General features: G+C 39.8%; 1 gene segment (V, D, J or C); it reads right to left on the minus strand.

The window, feature by feature from the left end:
* Nucleotides 1-5,187: 5,187 nt before the first annotated feature.
* On the minus strand, nucleotides 5,188-9,282 carry LOC120531488. The segment is given in 2 exon segments: nucleotides 5,188-5,504; nucleotides 9,270-9,282. Coding segments are annotated over 2 exon segments (330 nt in total).
* Between the last annotated feature and the right edge of the window lie 4,706 nt (nucleotides 9,283-13,988).

A 13,988-nucleotide genomic window follows, 5' to 3' on the forward strand; every position in this document is an offset into this window, starting at 1 on the left:
CTTTGCAGCTCATTAGGTGACATAGTTGGTAAAATGTTATTAATTTGTAGTTTAATATTTTGGTCAATATTTTGTGTAATTTTTGTATCACAAATTTTTATTATTATTATTATTATTATTATTATTATTATTATACAATGCTAATGGTTGTGTCAATATGGCACTTGATTACTGTTAAAACACTGGGGCTGCAACCTTGATCTTGATGTTAATCCAAAGCTTGTGATACATGGTTGTGAAAGATATACTTTGGGTAGAACAGCCTCTGGGGTTTACATCTTTCTTGCATCAAACTGCTTGAGATGGCAACATGGCAGGAAGAAAAAGAACAGTCGTGACATCTGTTGAGCATGAAGGACATTGTTGAGGCTGCCCAAGAAACATAAACTTACCTGTATTCCTAACCTTACACCAAACTGATTGTTATGATCGCAAAATACAGTGCTGTGCACCATAATGGCACAAAAAAGAACTCCAGTGACAACATCTGTGCATCAAGCCAAACACAGGATGTGCTTCAATGGCCACGGAGTGGCGGGCTAATACTAAAGCTCATTGACATGCCACACATACTCCATGATACAGAATGCAAAAACGACAATAAGAGAGAAATGTATGCTGACAAATGAGGAGATTGTCCAATACTCACAACTACCTTCCAAATACAAGCATTTCTTTCACATCCTTCCATCCATTTTTGGCCGAGCACTACTCTTGAAAGTTAGGTCAATGGGGTGGTGTTTTGTTCATACTGAAAACAAAAGAGTTTGAGACCAAAATGCTCTTTGTGTACTACCATTATTTGAGCACCAGAAGTCCATATCTTCTATATTATTATTATTATTATTATTATTGATATATTTTATTTTAGTGTATATTTGTTTATTAAATGCATCTCCAAATGCATTCTGTAATGTGGTTCATTTAGTAATACACAGTAGTGTCTTTAAGGTTACTTTCTTGTTGCTTTTTGCAACCACTGCTATTAACTGACCCTATAGAGACTTTCAATGAATTTAATATTCTGATTTTGATGGCTGCCCAGATTTATATGACTGACACATTCCATTCTGTTACCTAAAGCTTGACAACTCATTAAAATCATTACGAATCCAGGAATTGCAGAGGATATTTGAACGTTTTTGAGAAGGACTGTTTGGCAGACAATTGACTGTTTTGATTTTACGAATAATAGTAAAAAAAGAACAAAGATGATGATGATGGTTTGAACAGCCTTCTAAGCTAGGTGAGCATCTCTTTAGGGCTGTTACCAGTATCTCGACTGATGCTGCTAGCACAGATGCAAGCTCGTGAAGCTGGATCAATTGATGTCTGTATAACTGACAGATAAATGGCATTGACTTAAAGAGTACACTATTAATATTCTGATTTTCATTTTCAGAGGCTACAATTAATGAAAGCAGCAGTGTTATTTACAGTTCATTCTCGATTTTGAGTAAAAGTCTTCAAACACAAATTTAATAATATCAAAAATAGCTACAGTTACTCATGATGATGCTCATATAATATAAAATAACTGCCATGAATTTCAGTTATCCTACTCAAAACAGCCAAAATGAAAGACTGTGACTTATTAAGTTTAATTCATAGCTAATGGAATGTTTTCTTTCCTAAATTGTACATATTATAGCTGAACATACGACCTGTTTAGCTGGTTACTTCATTTACATATTTGTAATTATGTGCATATTTACTAATGAATACATGCCATCTTTTGTTCATCTTGGGGGCCACTGGAACGGAGCTGGGATGCTCATCCCTATGGGAGGATGTGGCCACTGCCAGGGGGCACCTGGACGTTGCTGCAACCCTGGATGGCAGCACTTCTGCCACATCAGGAAGTGATGCTGGAAGACATCCCAGGGGCACCCGGAGTGCTTCCAGTTGCTCACCTGACACTTCCGCCACACCAGAAAGTGTCGTTGGAAAGAGCACCTGGATCCCTTCTGGGTAATTATGAAAGGGGTTGCCTCCCTCCAGTAGAGGAGCCGGAGTTGGGAGGAAGGAGACAGAGCTTGTGAGGAGGGGAGTAGAGGCGACTGTGATGATGCAGGTTCATTCTATACTCCCATTCATCTTCTGGGAGCTCTTGAACTTGACACCATCAGTAATGTCACCGATGAGCTAGGCAGTGAGGCACAACAAATGGAGCAAGGGGATGGTGCAGAAAGTGCAAAGTGCTTTTATTTAAAAATCAACAAAACAGTGTTCAAATAAATAGTGCAGTGCATCAAAACCTTCAAATAAATAATCCATAAAATGAGTGATGAGTAGAAAAAAAAACCTTTAAAAAAAACACAACAAGGTTAAAACAATGGCTGGAAGCTATCCTTTTAAAAATAAAGCCCGGTGCCTTCTTACTACTGGAGCTTGGTGACTCCCTTGTTTCTTCCATCCAGGCAATACACCAGGGGAGTCACCCTTGCTGCAGCTGACCTGCTCTGCCTGCTTCTGCTGATCGGTTTGGCTCACCCAACCCCTGGCTCCCGTAGGCTCCTCCAAACTGCGACTTGGACTCTCCAGCAACCAGGGTGCTCACGCTGCGGCTTTCGCATCCCAAGTACCGACTTCAGCTGCCTTCTGCGGCCTTACGCGGAGAGTCATCCGCCTTCCAGTCACTCCTGCTCTTCACAATAAACTCAGCGGGAGCGACCACTACGACTGCTCCTCAGGTGTCAGCCCAACACCCAGGCTCCCTGCTCAGCTGCACGTGAGCCTACGCTCACTCACTCACTCTCCTGCACTGGCTTTTTCTTCCTGCCTTCTCCTGCTCTTTTCTGTTCTCTCTTTTCTTTCACTCCTGGCCACCTCGTGCTTCTATTTATTATGGGGATCATTGACCAGCTGTGGCAATCAGCAACCCTGGGAACAATTGCTGATGTGGACGACTCCTCACCTGTGCACTTAAGCGAGGTTCGTAAGCATTATGAATTCCCCCGGGATCTGCTTCCACCACTATACCAAAAGAAAGAGACAGTTGGTGAAGAAGGCATTGTGGTGCTGTTGATAATAAAATGTGTGTGTTTTGGACATTCTGGTGTCTGTCTGTCTGTGTCCGGGGGCTGGCTTTCCACAGCAGCTAATTGGATTTATTTTACCAAATCTCTAATCTTCTTCATTTATTTTACCAGGATTATGATCTGTTACAATGTACGCTACAGACTAGTTTGTTGCACACATTATTCAACAACACAGCTGTGTGCCTTTCTAAATGATATCCAGTCAGTTCAGTTTGCCACAGGTTGAATTCAATAAGTTCCAAAGGAAATCTGAAGCAAACAGGATGCACCTGACCATAATATGGTTTGCTATAGCAAATCGTGTGAATACTTTTATAAATGAGAGATCTCATTTTTTATTTGTAATAAATATGCTTAGAAATGTGGAAGGGAGAGGAGGAGGAGGTGGACTGTAGCTAAGGACAGACTGTTCAGTGTGCAGAATGGTGGGGCAAACCTTCTCAAACCTGCAGCAAAATCTATTCAGTTGATCAGGTACAGAGGGATTAGTCTGTGGCAGAGGGACTTGCATTTCTGACCCATAATCAGTTGTAAAGTATTCCAGACAAAGGTGCAATAATTGGTGGAGAAATTCTGTTCCTTTCTTAAAAAGCCTTTCAAAGACCATTGAAGAGATACTCTTGTTTGTGTGCAATTTTTTCCTCTGCTTTACTTTGAGTTCTTAAATAATATAATCGAATATAGGTTTCCCTAAAAACTCCAAGACCTTTGAGCACAAACCATCCTGTAGTCACTATACAGCCTCACTGTTCTAAACTTATGCATTGTTTTCATTTCTAGATCATTAAATTTCATTTTGTATCTATATGAGGGGACAGAAAATATCATGACATGGTTAGAGATGCCCACATGGGTCTGTAGAAGTGCATGGCAGTCATCTGATATGGTGCTTTAGATGTGATCCAAAGTTTTGCCCCCTCTCTATAGCACATTTTGCTAGCTGTTGTAGTTGGGGTGTTCAAATATCAACATGGAATTATTAGTCACTAAAGATAATAACTGTGGAATCTGATATTTATTTTGAACAGCTCAAAGCTGAATTACAATAATGGCACTTGATTGAGGTGGAACATAAATACCAGACAGATGACAGATGCAAATTTACTCACCAGATAAAACAGTTTGCAATTAATTTTCAGAATGTCCACAAGAGGTGAGAAGCTTTCTTACCAGCACTTTAACATAATGTGCTCCTCCACATTTGCGTTTGACGCAGAAACTTAAACTTTGATCAGCTCTTTAGATTACAACCATGAAGACTGACAGCCTCGTCGCCAATTAAATTAGTCAATCGTGCCAATTTTCGGTAAGACAAAACACTGAAGTGAGAGACTAATTCGTCTTAGAAATTTAAAGTATTTGAAGCTCAACTTCCACACAGCGATTAGACGTTTCAAACATGGATACCTGATAATGGTGGACGAAAGCCAAGTCTCCAATACGTTGTCGGACACCGTACACTCCTGAAACGGAAAAGAGCACCGGCTCTACCACTCCACTTTCTCCCGTTAGTGCTGAAGGCCCATCCATCCTCTGCTTTCAACTTCTCTGTCTCCCTTAGAGATACCAGCTTGTATCACTGACTGATGTCCATCTGCAGTGAATAAATAATCCAGCTATTTTATTTGCCAACAAATGGTATTAGTGAAACAATGAACTACATTAACGAACAAAAATGACAAATCTAAGAGAGACACCCGTGCCGTTTTTATCCGGCTTATTTTTTTTCATTTACATACTCTTATTTCTGCCATTTCATTAATATACATTTGCATTTACACACCAGTACATGGAATACAAGAAATTCATGAAACGAGTTACTTATTTTGCAGTTATTTAACACACATAGGTGTGTATATGAGGTGTGGATGTGTTTTAGCAAATTAGAACAAGTAGTAACATTTAAAATAGGCAACTTAGATTAATTGTCAAACATTATGTTTTTGCATACTAAAGGCTGCAAATTGTTAACATTGTGAAGTCAAAAGAATTACATTTTAGCCCAGTCTAACCATCTGTCGAAAATCTAATTTTAATTTAAAAATTAAACATTAAAACAAATGACAAGCTAAGTGTCTTCGCAATTTACAAATGAAACAAGAAACAGCTGAGCAGACATTTTGTACAATGTTCTTATAGAATCTCCTCACTGTGCTCCTCGGGCACAATAATAGACTGCCGAATCAACTTCTGTCAGGCTCCGCATTTCCAAGGACAGCGAGCTGCTCGACTTTGTTATGGTGATCCGACCCTGGACTGAAGATGCGTAGCTTGTGCCCCCAACTTCGTTAATGTACCCCACCCATTCTAGTGTCCTTTGAGGAAGTTGACGAATCCAGTTTGTATAGTAGCTGCTGTCCGTTAGGGAATACCCCGAAACCCGACACGTGAGCGTCAGAGAACTTCCCGATCTGACTTCTTCAGAAAAGGACGACGGGGTTAGGGTAACACTGCCGCAAGTACCTGAAAAGAAAGAATAAATGTTTATTACAGTGTTAACCATAACCACGTGAAGAACAGGTACATATTTAAAAAGCAAAATACATACATGGTAATAATATAAGGAAACATATATATTGCCCCATATATCCCATTTTAAAAGAAAAAGAGGGAAATCCTTTATCTGTATATGGAATATCTATGTTTTTTTTTAAAAAATGTTTCATTACTCGGTTTTCAGTTGTATATACGGTTATCTTATTTGAATAACAGCTACTAATGCAAATCTAAGTTGCATGTGTTACCTCACTTCCTGGTGTAAATGATTATACACTAAAGTGTTCAAAGTTCGGGAGCCTTTATTTTAATGGATATCAGCACAGTATATGCATATTTTTCTTTATGCAACAACAGTTAATTGTACACACAGTTCACTTTTGCAAGAAAAACGTGTGGTGGAACGGGTGGGGCAAATATGTACAGTACAGAGCTGTATGTATATACGTGGAATATATCCGTACCACCCTGTGACAAACTCAATGCTGACTCGCCCTTCAGCACAGTCAGTTATAATTGCAAGGCAGAGAAGCAAATTATCTATTTAAGAATGTGGAATTTTTGATCACCATAGAAAAAGAGCGGCAAGAGCTGAGAAAAAGAGCTGCACATAATAATAAATAGTATTGTCCAATAAACGAAAAAGAGAAAAATATTTGGATAGAAATGCAAAAAAGCAATGTTTATAGAATGTAAGTTAGAGAACAAAGTAATTCATAATATTGTTATTGGTGAGGGTGTCATGGTGGCACTGCTGCCTCGCAGTTAGGAGACCCGGGTTCGCTTCCTGGGTCCTCCCTCCCACCGTGGACTTTGTATGTTCTCCCTGTGTCTGCACGTGTTCCCTCCGGGTACTCCGGTTTCCTCTCACAGTCGAAAAACATGCAGGTTAGGTGCATTGGCCATTCTAAATTGTCCCTATTGTGTGTGTGTGTGCGCGCCCTGCCCAGAGTTTGTTTCCTGTGTTGGCTCGGATTGGCTCCAGTGGAACCCCATGACCCTGTAGTTAGGATATAGCAGGTTGGATAATGGATTGATTACTTTGACTTTTTTACTTTAACTTTTTACTATGTTTTATTATTCATTGATATTTATGATAGACAGTTGTAGTGACATACTCAAGAAAGTGATTTTCTATCTATAATAACTAAAGACCAAACTGTCTTCGTCCAACACACCGCATAGTCTTCTTTATACCATCTATTTAAATACAATTACTTTCTCTAACAGAGGAGTGCCCAAATGCCCATCGAGCAGCACAGCCTCAGGGGTTGGCAAGCAAATTGAGGGAAGGGGGCTGAGCCCCCTAATGTATTTATGTGTGCGTGTATATATATAATATAATGATGGTCAACAGGCATAGGCTGGTGTCCTGAGACTGGGACTGTGCATGAATCATTACCTGGCCAGGGCACCTTCATACTGAATGGCCAAGAAGAAAGGAAGGTTATTCCCTATCTTTGCTGGGAGGTTGTCAGAAAGTGGCAACCTCTGAGTGAATGTGTCCTGGCTGGGATGGATTAATATTCCTTACCTGAATGGGGGGTAATGGAGGGACAGGGGGAGGTGATCGATTCGGACCAGTGGCTCCCCTGATATAATAGAGGGCAGCATACTTGGACTAGGATTCCCCCATGGACATCTGCAGGGCATGGTGGGACCTGTAGTCTTGTGGGGCAACCCTGTAGAGTTTTATGGGGTCAGCCAGGAAGAGCTGCTGGGATTAGTAATCTTTACTTTGCAGCATTTCCATTTGTCATGGAAGCACTTCCAACAGGCTATGCCCTAGCACTGGATTTTCTCTCAGGTATAAAATAAAAGAAGCTGCTCAACCTCATCCAGGCAAGTAGGAGTCGGGTATGAGGGTGGCTAAAGCTTCCCTGGGAGGAGTGGAGGAGAAGCAAGAGAGAAAGGGAGAGAGAAAAGAATTTGGATTTGTATTGGTGTTTATTAAAGAAGCCCTTTATAATAATAAACCTTACACTTACACCAGAGACTTGTGTCGTTGTGGTTGTGTCTGGGGTTTGGGGTGCTGCAATGCTCCTTACTGGTCACTATCTAACATATAAAGCAAATTCGATGTATGTATGTATGTATGTTTATTTTTCTGCTATACAAATCTGCACAGGGCGTCCGATCAGCACCAAACTGGGGATGGGGCTCCTTTGTGACCAGGTCATGGGGTATGTTTGGTTGGGAAAAATGCAATGCTCCCTACTGGTCAATATATATATATATATATATATATATATATATATATATATATATATATATATATATATATATATATATATATATATATATACTGTATATATATTCTCTTACCTTATTTCCCTTCCATCTAACTAACTAGGTCTCACCATGGCCCTACTTGACACTCATGACTTTATAACTCTTCCAATTCACAATGACCTGACTAATTTTACATTTTTTGTATAATGCTATACACCATTTCTCTCTTACTCGTTTGTTCCAATGTACAACATCTTAAGCTTCTTCCCCATCCTCTTGCCTTATTCCCCTTCTATCTCATTTCCTGCACACACAACACTCCCACTTTCCTCCTTTCTATCAAATCTGCCAACTCTCTTCCTTTCCCAATTATTGACTTTACATTCAGTGTCCGCATTGTAACCTATAACTAACTCTTTTATTTCCCCTCCACTCTCTTCTTCTTGACTAATTTCTTTAGCTGAGCCTGTTTTTGGCCAGGTAGTTGTCACTTTATTCTCATAGGTGTCACATGGGGCCACCCCATGTCGTGAACAGCATTTTCCAAAGCTGATTGGAATGGATTAATTCCATGATTAAGATTTTAGGTAAAGATTTACAGCCAGATGCTCTTCCTGACACTAAGCAACAGAAAGTGGAAGCACAAACCAGTGGCATCTCACACACACACACACACGTAGCTTTTCGCACACACCAGAAGAAAATAAAAAAAAAAAGGCAAAAATCCTCAGGTAAGTTCAGCTGGAGTAAATCTGACATCTGACGAGGAAAAGTAACCAACAGTGAGAAGTCCAAGTCGATCGTCCAGCGGGTGGTGAAAGCTTAGATCCGGTGGCCTCCTAGTCATTCACCTGAACGCAGAAAGCACCAAAGTAATGACAGAAAGGGAAAAAGATAAACTCAGTGCTAAACGTAAGTTCTATCTGTTCTTTGCCTGTCAAGGGTACGTTTATATGTTGTATGTCCTACAGCATGTACAGTTCAGGTTTTCCTGCTGACAATACAGACAGCCTCACCTGCTAAAAGTGCTTAGTTAATTTAGAGTTGGTTGGGAAAAATATGTGAATTGGAGGACCAAGTTAGGATCCTATCAGCTATTAGGCATACCAAAAACTGGAACGACTCAGCTTGTTTAGATTATTTGGCTATATCTGATTCGGCTTCAGTCTCTCCAGGTCCCACTGTAATCAGTGAGCAGCTGAAATCAGCAGCACCAATTCAGCCACATGGCGAGTGGGTAACAGTGAGATGGGGTCTAAGAAGCCAAAAATTAGTCCCTCCCAGGTCACCAATTTGGACCCAGAAAAGATTCTCAGCACTCTGCAGTGTGTCTGTGGATCCTGAGATCAATAAAGTGCTCTTAATTGATGATTCCATACTGCGGAATGTTAGAATTTGAAACTTTGTGAAACCAGCAGTTAATGTTAAATGCCTCCCAGTGGCGAAGATTTCTGACATACAGACTCAAATGGATCATGTCCCAGACAATGATGTATTTACCTGATTGCTGCATCTCGGCATTAACAATAATTATTTACAGAAATCTGCAGTATTAAAGAGGAACTTAATTTCTCTATGCACCAAAGCTAAAAGACAATGTTGGAATTTAATTGTATCTGGCCCCTTACCAAGATTATAGAGAGGGAATGTCATTTATACAGATTATGTTCCCTTCACTGCTGGCTAGAATCCTGGTGTGCAAATAAAAGGAAAGCTTTTGTGAACAGTTTGGGTTGATTTTTGGGAAAGGCCTGGATTTTTCAAAATATATGGTCTTCACCCTAACTGGAGAGGATCTTATGTATTATCCCAAAATATGGCAGCAAAACTACCTGGCTGAGTGATTAGAGCACCATCCAGGCAGCAGTCTTGTGATTTTAAATCACAGGCTGTTGTTGATCTCACCTGTTACTATACTAAAGTTGTTACCCATAATACCTGTTGTGGGGCATCCTATGAATTTAGTCATGATGCTAACCTTAAATTACTTGATAACTAAAAAATAAGGTGTATAATTAGACCAAGAGATTAAACCAGACCCTCCACCAAGGGCACCTTTAATATTAACTTAGTTCAAATTAAACAAAAAATGTATCACCATTTCAGAAAGAACTATGCAATTTTAAATGCTGCTTATTAAACATTCACACTCTTGTAAGTAAAGCTGTTTAGATAAATGATATTATATTAAGTACATAATCTTATCTGTGTCTTCTCATTGAAACCTGTCTTAGTAAATCTGGCAGTGTCCCTAGCTGAGGCATCACCAGATGGATACACATTCCTTTATAAATATAGACCTACTGATCATGGAGGAGGTCTGAGAATTGTGACAAAATGCAAATTGATTCTAAAAATGTAGGTGACTTCACATTGAGCCGTGCGCTGTGACTCCTCTCGATGATATCCAGGGTGCCCTGTGAGATGAAACACCTCCTTCTGGGAACACCGGTAACACCAACACAGGTGAGATTGTATCAATGAGATTGCACAGGTGGTGAACCAGCTGAGGGGGTAAGGCTGCAGGGATCTGTGGTATCTGGGGTGAACTTCTCCTGGTTGGTGGTAAGGCTGTCCTCCTGGGATTGCAAGCAATCTTTTTTTCCATTTGGGAGACTGGCATCATCCCAACTAACAGGAAAACAGGACTTCTCGTCCCTATCTGGAAAGGGAAGGGTCATCGCCTGGATTGCAGCAACTACAGGAGGACTACACTGCTCTCTGTGCCAAATAAGGTCTTTGCTAGGGTCATCCTCAATAGGATCAGTGATCAGTTGCTCACCTACCAGCGACCGGAACAGTCGGGTTTTACGCCTAAGAAGTCTACCATCGACTGCATCCTGGCATTGAGGGTTCTCATACAGCGCAAACGCACATATCGGCAGAGTTTCTTTGCAGCCTTTGTCAATTTTCGCAAAGCATTCGATTGAGCTGCCCTGTAGGACATCCTGAGGGGTCACGGGATCCCTGTGATATCATGGCTGGCCTGTACACTGGTACTGTGAGCGCTGTGCAGAGTGGAGGCAGGACCTCTGCGTTTTTCAAAGTTGATTCGGGGGTTCGTCAGAGGTGTGTTCTTACTCCTACTCTGTTCAGTGCTTGTATGGACTGGGTGTTGGGCAAGGTCGTGGGGTCCAGCAGCTGTGGGGCATCTGTTGGGGAAAAAAGATTCACAGATCTTGACTTTGCTGAAGATACTGAGATCTTCGCGGAGTCAATGGAGGCTCTGATCGGGGCGCTCGAGAGACTGAGTGAGGTGTCTGAGTGTCTGGGCTTGCGAGTATCCTGGATAAAAATCAAGATCCAGGCCTTTAATGACCTCTTGGGCACAGCCATCAACAGTGTGTCTGTTTGTGGAGAGAGTGATGACCTTGTTGAGAGGTTTACTTATATTGGCAGTGACATTCATGTCTCTGGTGACTCTTCCTGTGAAGTCTGTAGACGGATTGGGAGAGCATGAGGGGTCATGAGGTCACTGGAAAGGGGTGTGTGGTGCTCCCGATATCTATGCAAAAGGATGAAGGTCCAAGTCTTTAGAGTCCTGATGCTTCCTGTCTTACTATATGGTTGTGAGACATGGATGCTATCCAGTGACCTGAGATGAAGACTGGACTCCTTTGGTACTGTGTCTCTCCGGAATATCCTTTGGTACCATTGGTTTGACTTTGTGTTGAATGAGCGGTTCCTCATGGAGTCCCAAATGAGGCACATTACCTGCATTGTGAGGGAGTGTCAGTTACGGCACTACGGCCATGTGGCACGATTCTCCGAGGGTGATCCGGCTCATAACATCCTCATTGTTGGGGACTCAAGTGGCTGGACTAGGCCAAGGGGTCGCCCACGAAAAATCTGGCTTACAGCAGAAAAAGGGTCATTTACGAATGGTAGGATTGAACCGCATGTCTGCCTGGGGTGTTGTTCGATGTGAATTGGGGGTGGCATCGCACTGTACCAGTGCATGCTCCCCAACTTGATTTGAACTTGACTTCACATCCTTTGAGACATTCATTTTAAATATTAAAACAGATTCCAACACATTTATAGTGCTAATCTACAGACCACCAGAGACATAGTCATTGTTCATGACTGAATTTAGCAACCATTTATCTGATTTGTCTATAAATTATGATCACATACTATTGATGGGGGATTTTAATGTACACATTGATGTGGAAACCGACACTTTTAGCAAATGTTTTATTTATTTGTTAAATAAAATAGGATTTTGTCAGATTGTCAAAGGTCCCACTCATAATCATAGCCACACATTAGAATTACTTATAAGTTACAAAGTTGAAATTTAAAATTGAAATATTACTCCATTAAATTAAGTTATTTTTGATCACTACTTAATTACGTTTGATTTGGTTCTGCCCTTACCAATACACTCACAGATTAAAGCAAAGACAGTGCAACATCTAGGTTGTAATTCTGCTTCAAAATTTACAGATACTTTGAGTAAGTCAAGTGTAATTGTGGAAAACCAATTAGATCAGTTAACATCAAATGTAAACATGGAAAACAATTTAGATCAGATAGTATCAGTTTATAACATGACTTTGGGAGATGTTCTGGATGCAGTGGCTCCAATTAAAACAAAAATGTTCAAAGAATATAGAAACTCTCCCTGGTTCAATGAGAGCACTCAAGTTCTTAAATTAGAGTGTCAAAAGCTGGAGCACATATGGAAAACAACAAAATTGCAGGTCTTTCAAATTACATGAACAGAGAGTGTTATAAAATATTTTTAAAAAGCTCTCTTTGAGGGTTGCTCACACTTCTATTTTAAAATAATAGAGAACAATAATAATAATTAGGGTACTGCTTAGAACAGTGGCTAATTTAACAAATGGGAATTCAAATCTAACGTGCAAAACACCAACTGATATTAACAGTACAGACTTTATGAACTTCTTTAATGAAAAAATTAAATATATAAGATCCCAGATCTCAGCATCACAGTGCAAACTGCATACTAGCTTGGTAGACCCTGTATCACATTGCATTCAACACTTTAGAAATTTTAATCCTGTAACAGAACAGGAGGTCTTAACCTTAACTTATAAAATGAAACCTCCTACTTGTTCCCTTGATCCAATGCCGACCAAACTAGTAAAAAGTACAATAGATATACTTGCAACACCTATTATTAGCATTATCAATAGTTCATTATTGCATGGCACACTACCTGATGGACTAAAAGTGTCAGTCATCAAATCATTACTTAAAAAGTCAGACCTAGACCCACATGTACTTAATAATTATAGACCTATATCAAATTTACCCTTTCCCTCTAAAAAGTAGTCACCAATCACCATCAGTCACACCTTATGCCTCACAATTTATTTGAGAAATTCCAGTCTGGCTTCCACACTGGTTATGGTACAGAAATGGCACTAACACATCCTCTGATGAAGGAAACTCCATTGTAATTATGTTGTTAGATTAAAAGCACAACATTAGACAACATTGACCATTCTAATTTACTGCACTGGCTAGAAAATGATGTTGGGATTACAGGCACTGTCCTTGCCTGGTTTAGTTCTTATTTATCAAATCGATTCCAGTATGTACAGAAATTTGCTGACAGTATATCAAGATACACAGAACTGATATATGGTGTCCCTCAAGACTCTGTATTGGGATCTTTACTGTTTTCACTAAACATGCTTCCACTGGGATCTACCACTAGAAAACATAATGTTAATTTTTACTCGTATTCAGATGACACCCAGTTATACTTTTTTTTAGATCAAATGAAGTTTATCAAATATTGTCTTTAATTAGTTGTGTTAGTGAATTAAAGGAGTAAATGGATGAGAACTACTTGTTTTTAAACAAAGACAAAACAGAGATGCTAATTGTTGGAGGGAATGATGCTGATCACAACAATATTTTGTCATTATTTAACTCAGTTGGAATCACTATTAATTTTACTGAATCAGTCCATGATCTAGGCATTATCTTTGACTCTAGTATGTCATTTAAAGCGCACCTTACAAAACTTCCAAATCACGTTTCTTCCATCTTAAAAATGTTGTGAAATTAAGGTGTTTTCTAAATATATAAAGAGAAATTAATTCAGGCATTCATTTCTAGTAGGATTAACTACTGCAATATGGTGTTCACTGGATGTTCAAATTGTTCTTTATACAACTTCCAGTTAATCCAAAATGCTGCTGCAAAAATGATTACAAAAAGAAGAAAATAATAACACAA

This window comes from Polypterus senegalus, chromosome 1 (genome assembly GCF_016835505.1).
Source record: "Polypterus senegalus isolate Bchr_013 chromosome 1, ASM1683550v1, whole genome shotgun sequence".
NCBI lineage: Eukaryota > Metazoa > Chordata > Cladistia > Polypteriformes > Polypteridae > Polypterus > Polypterus senegalus.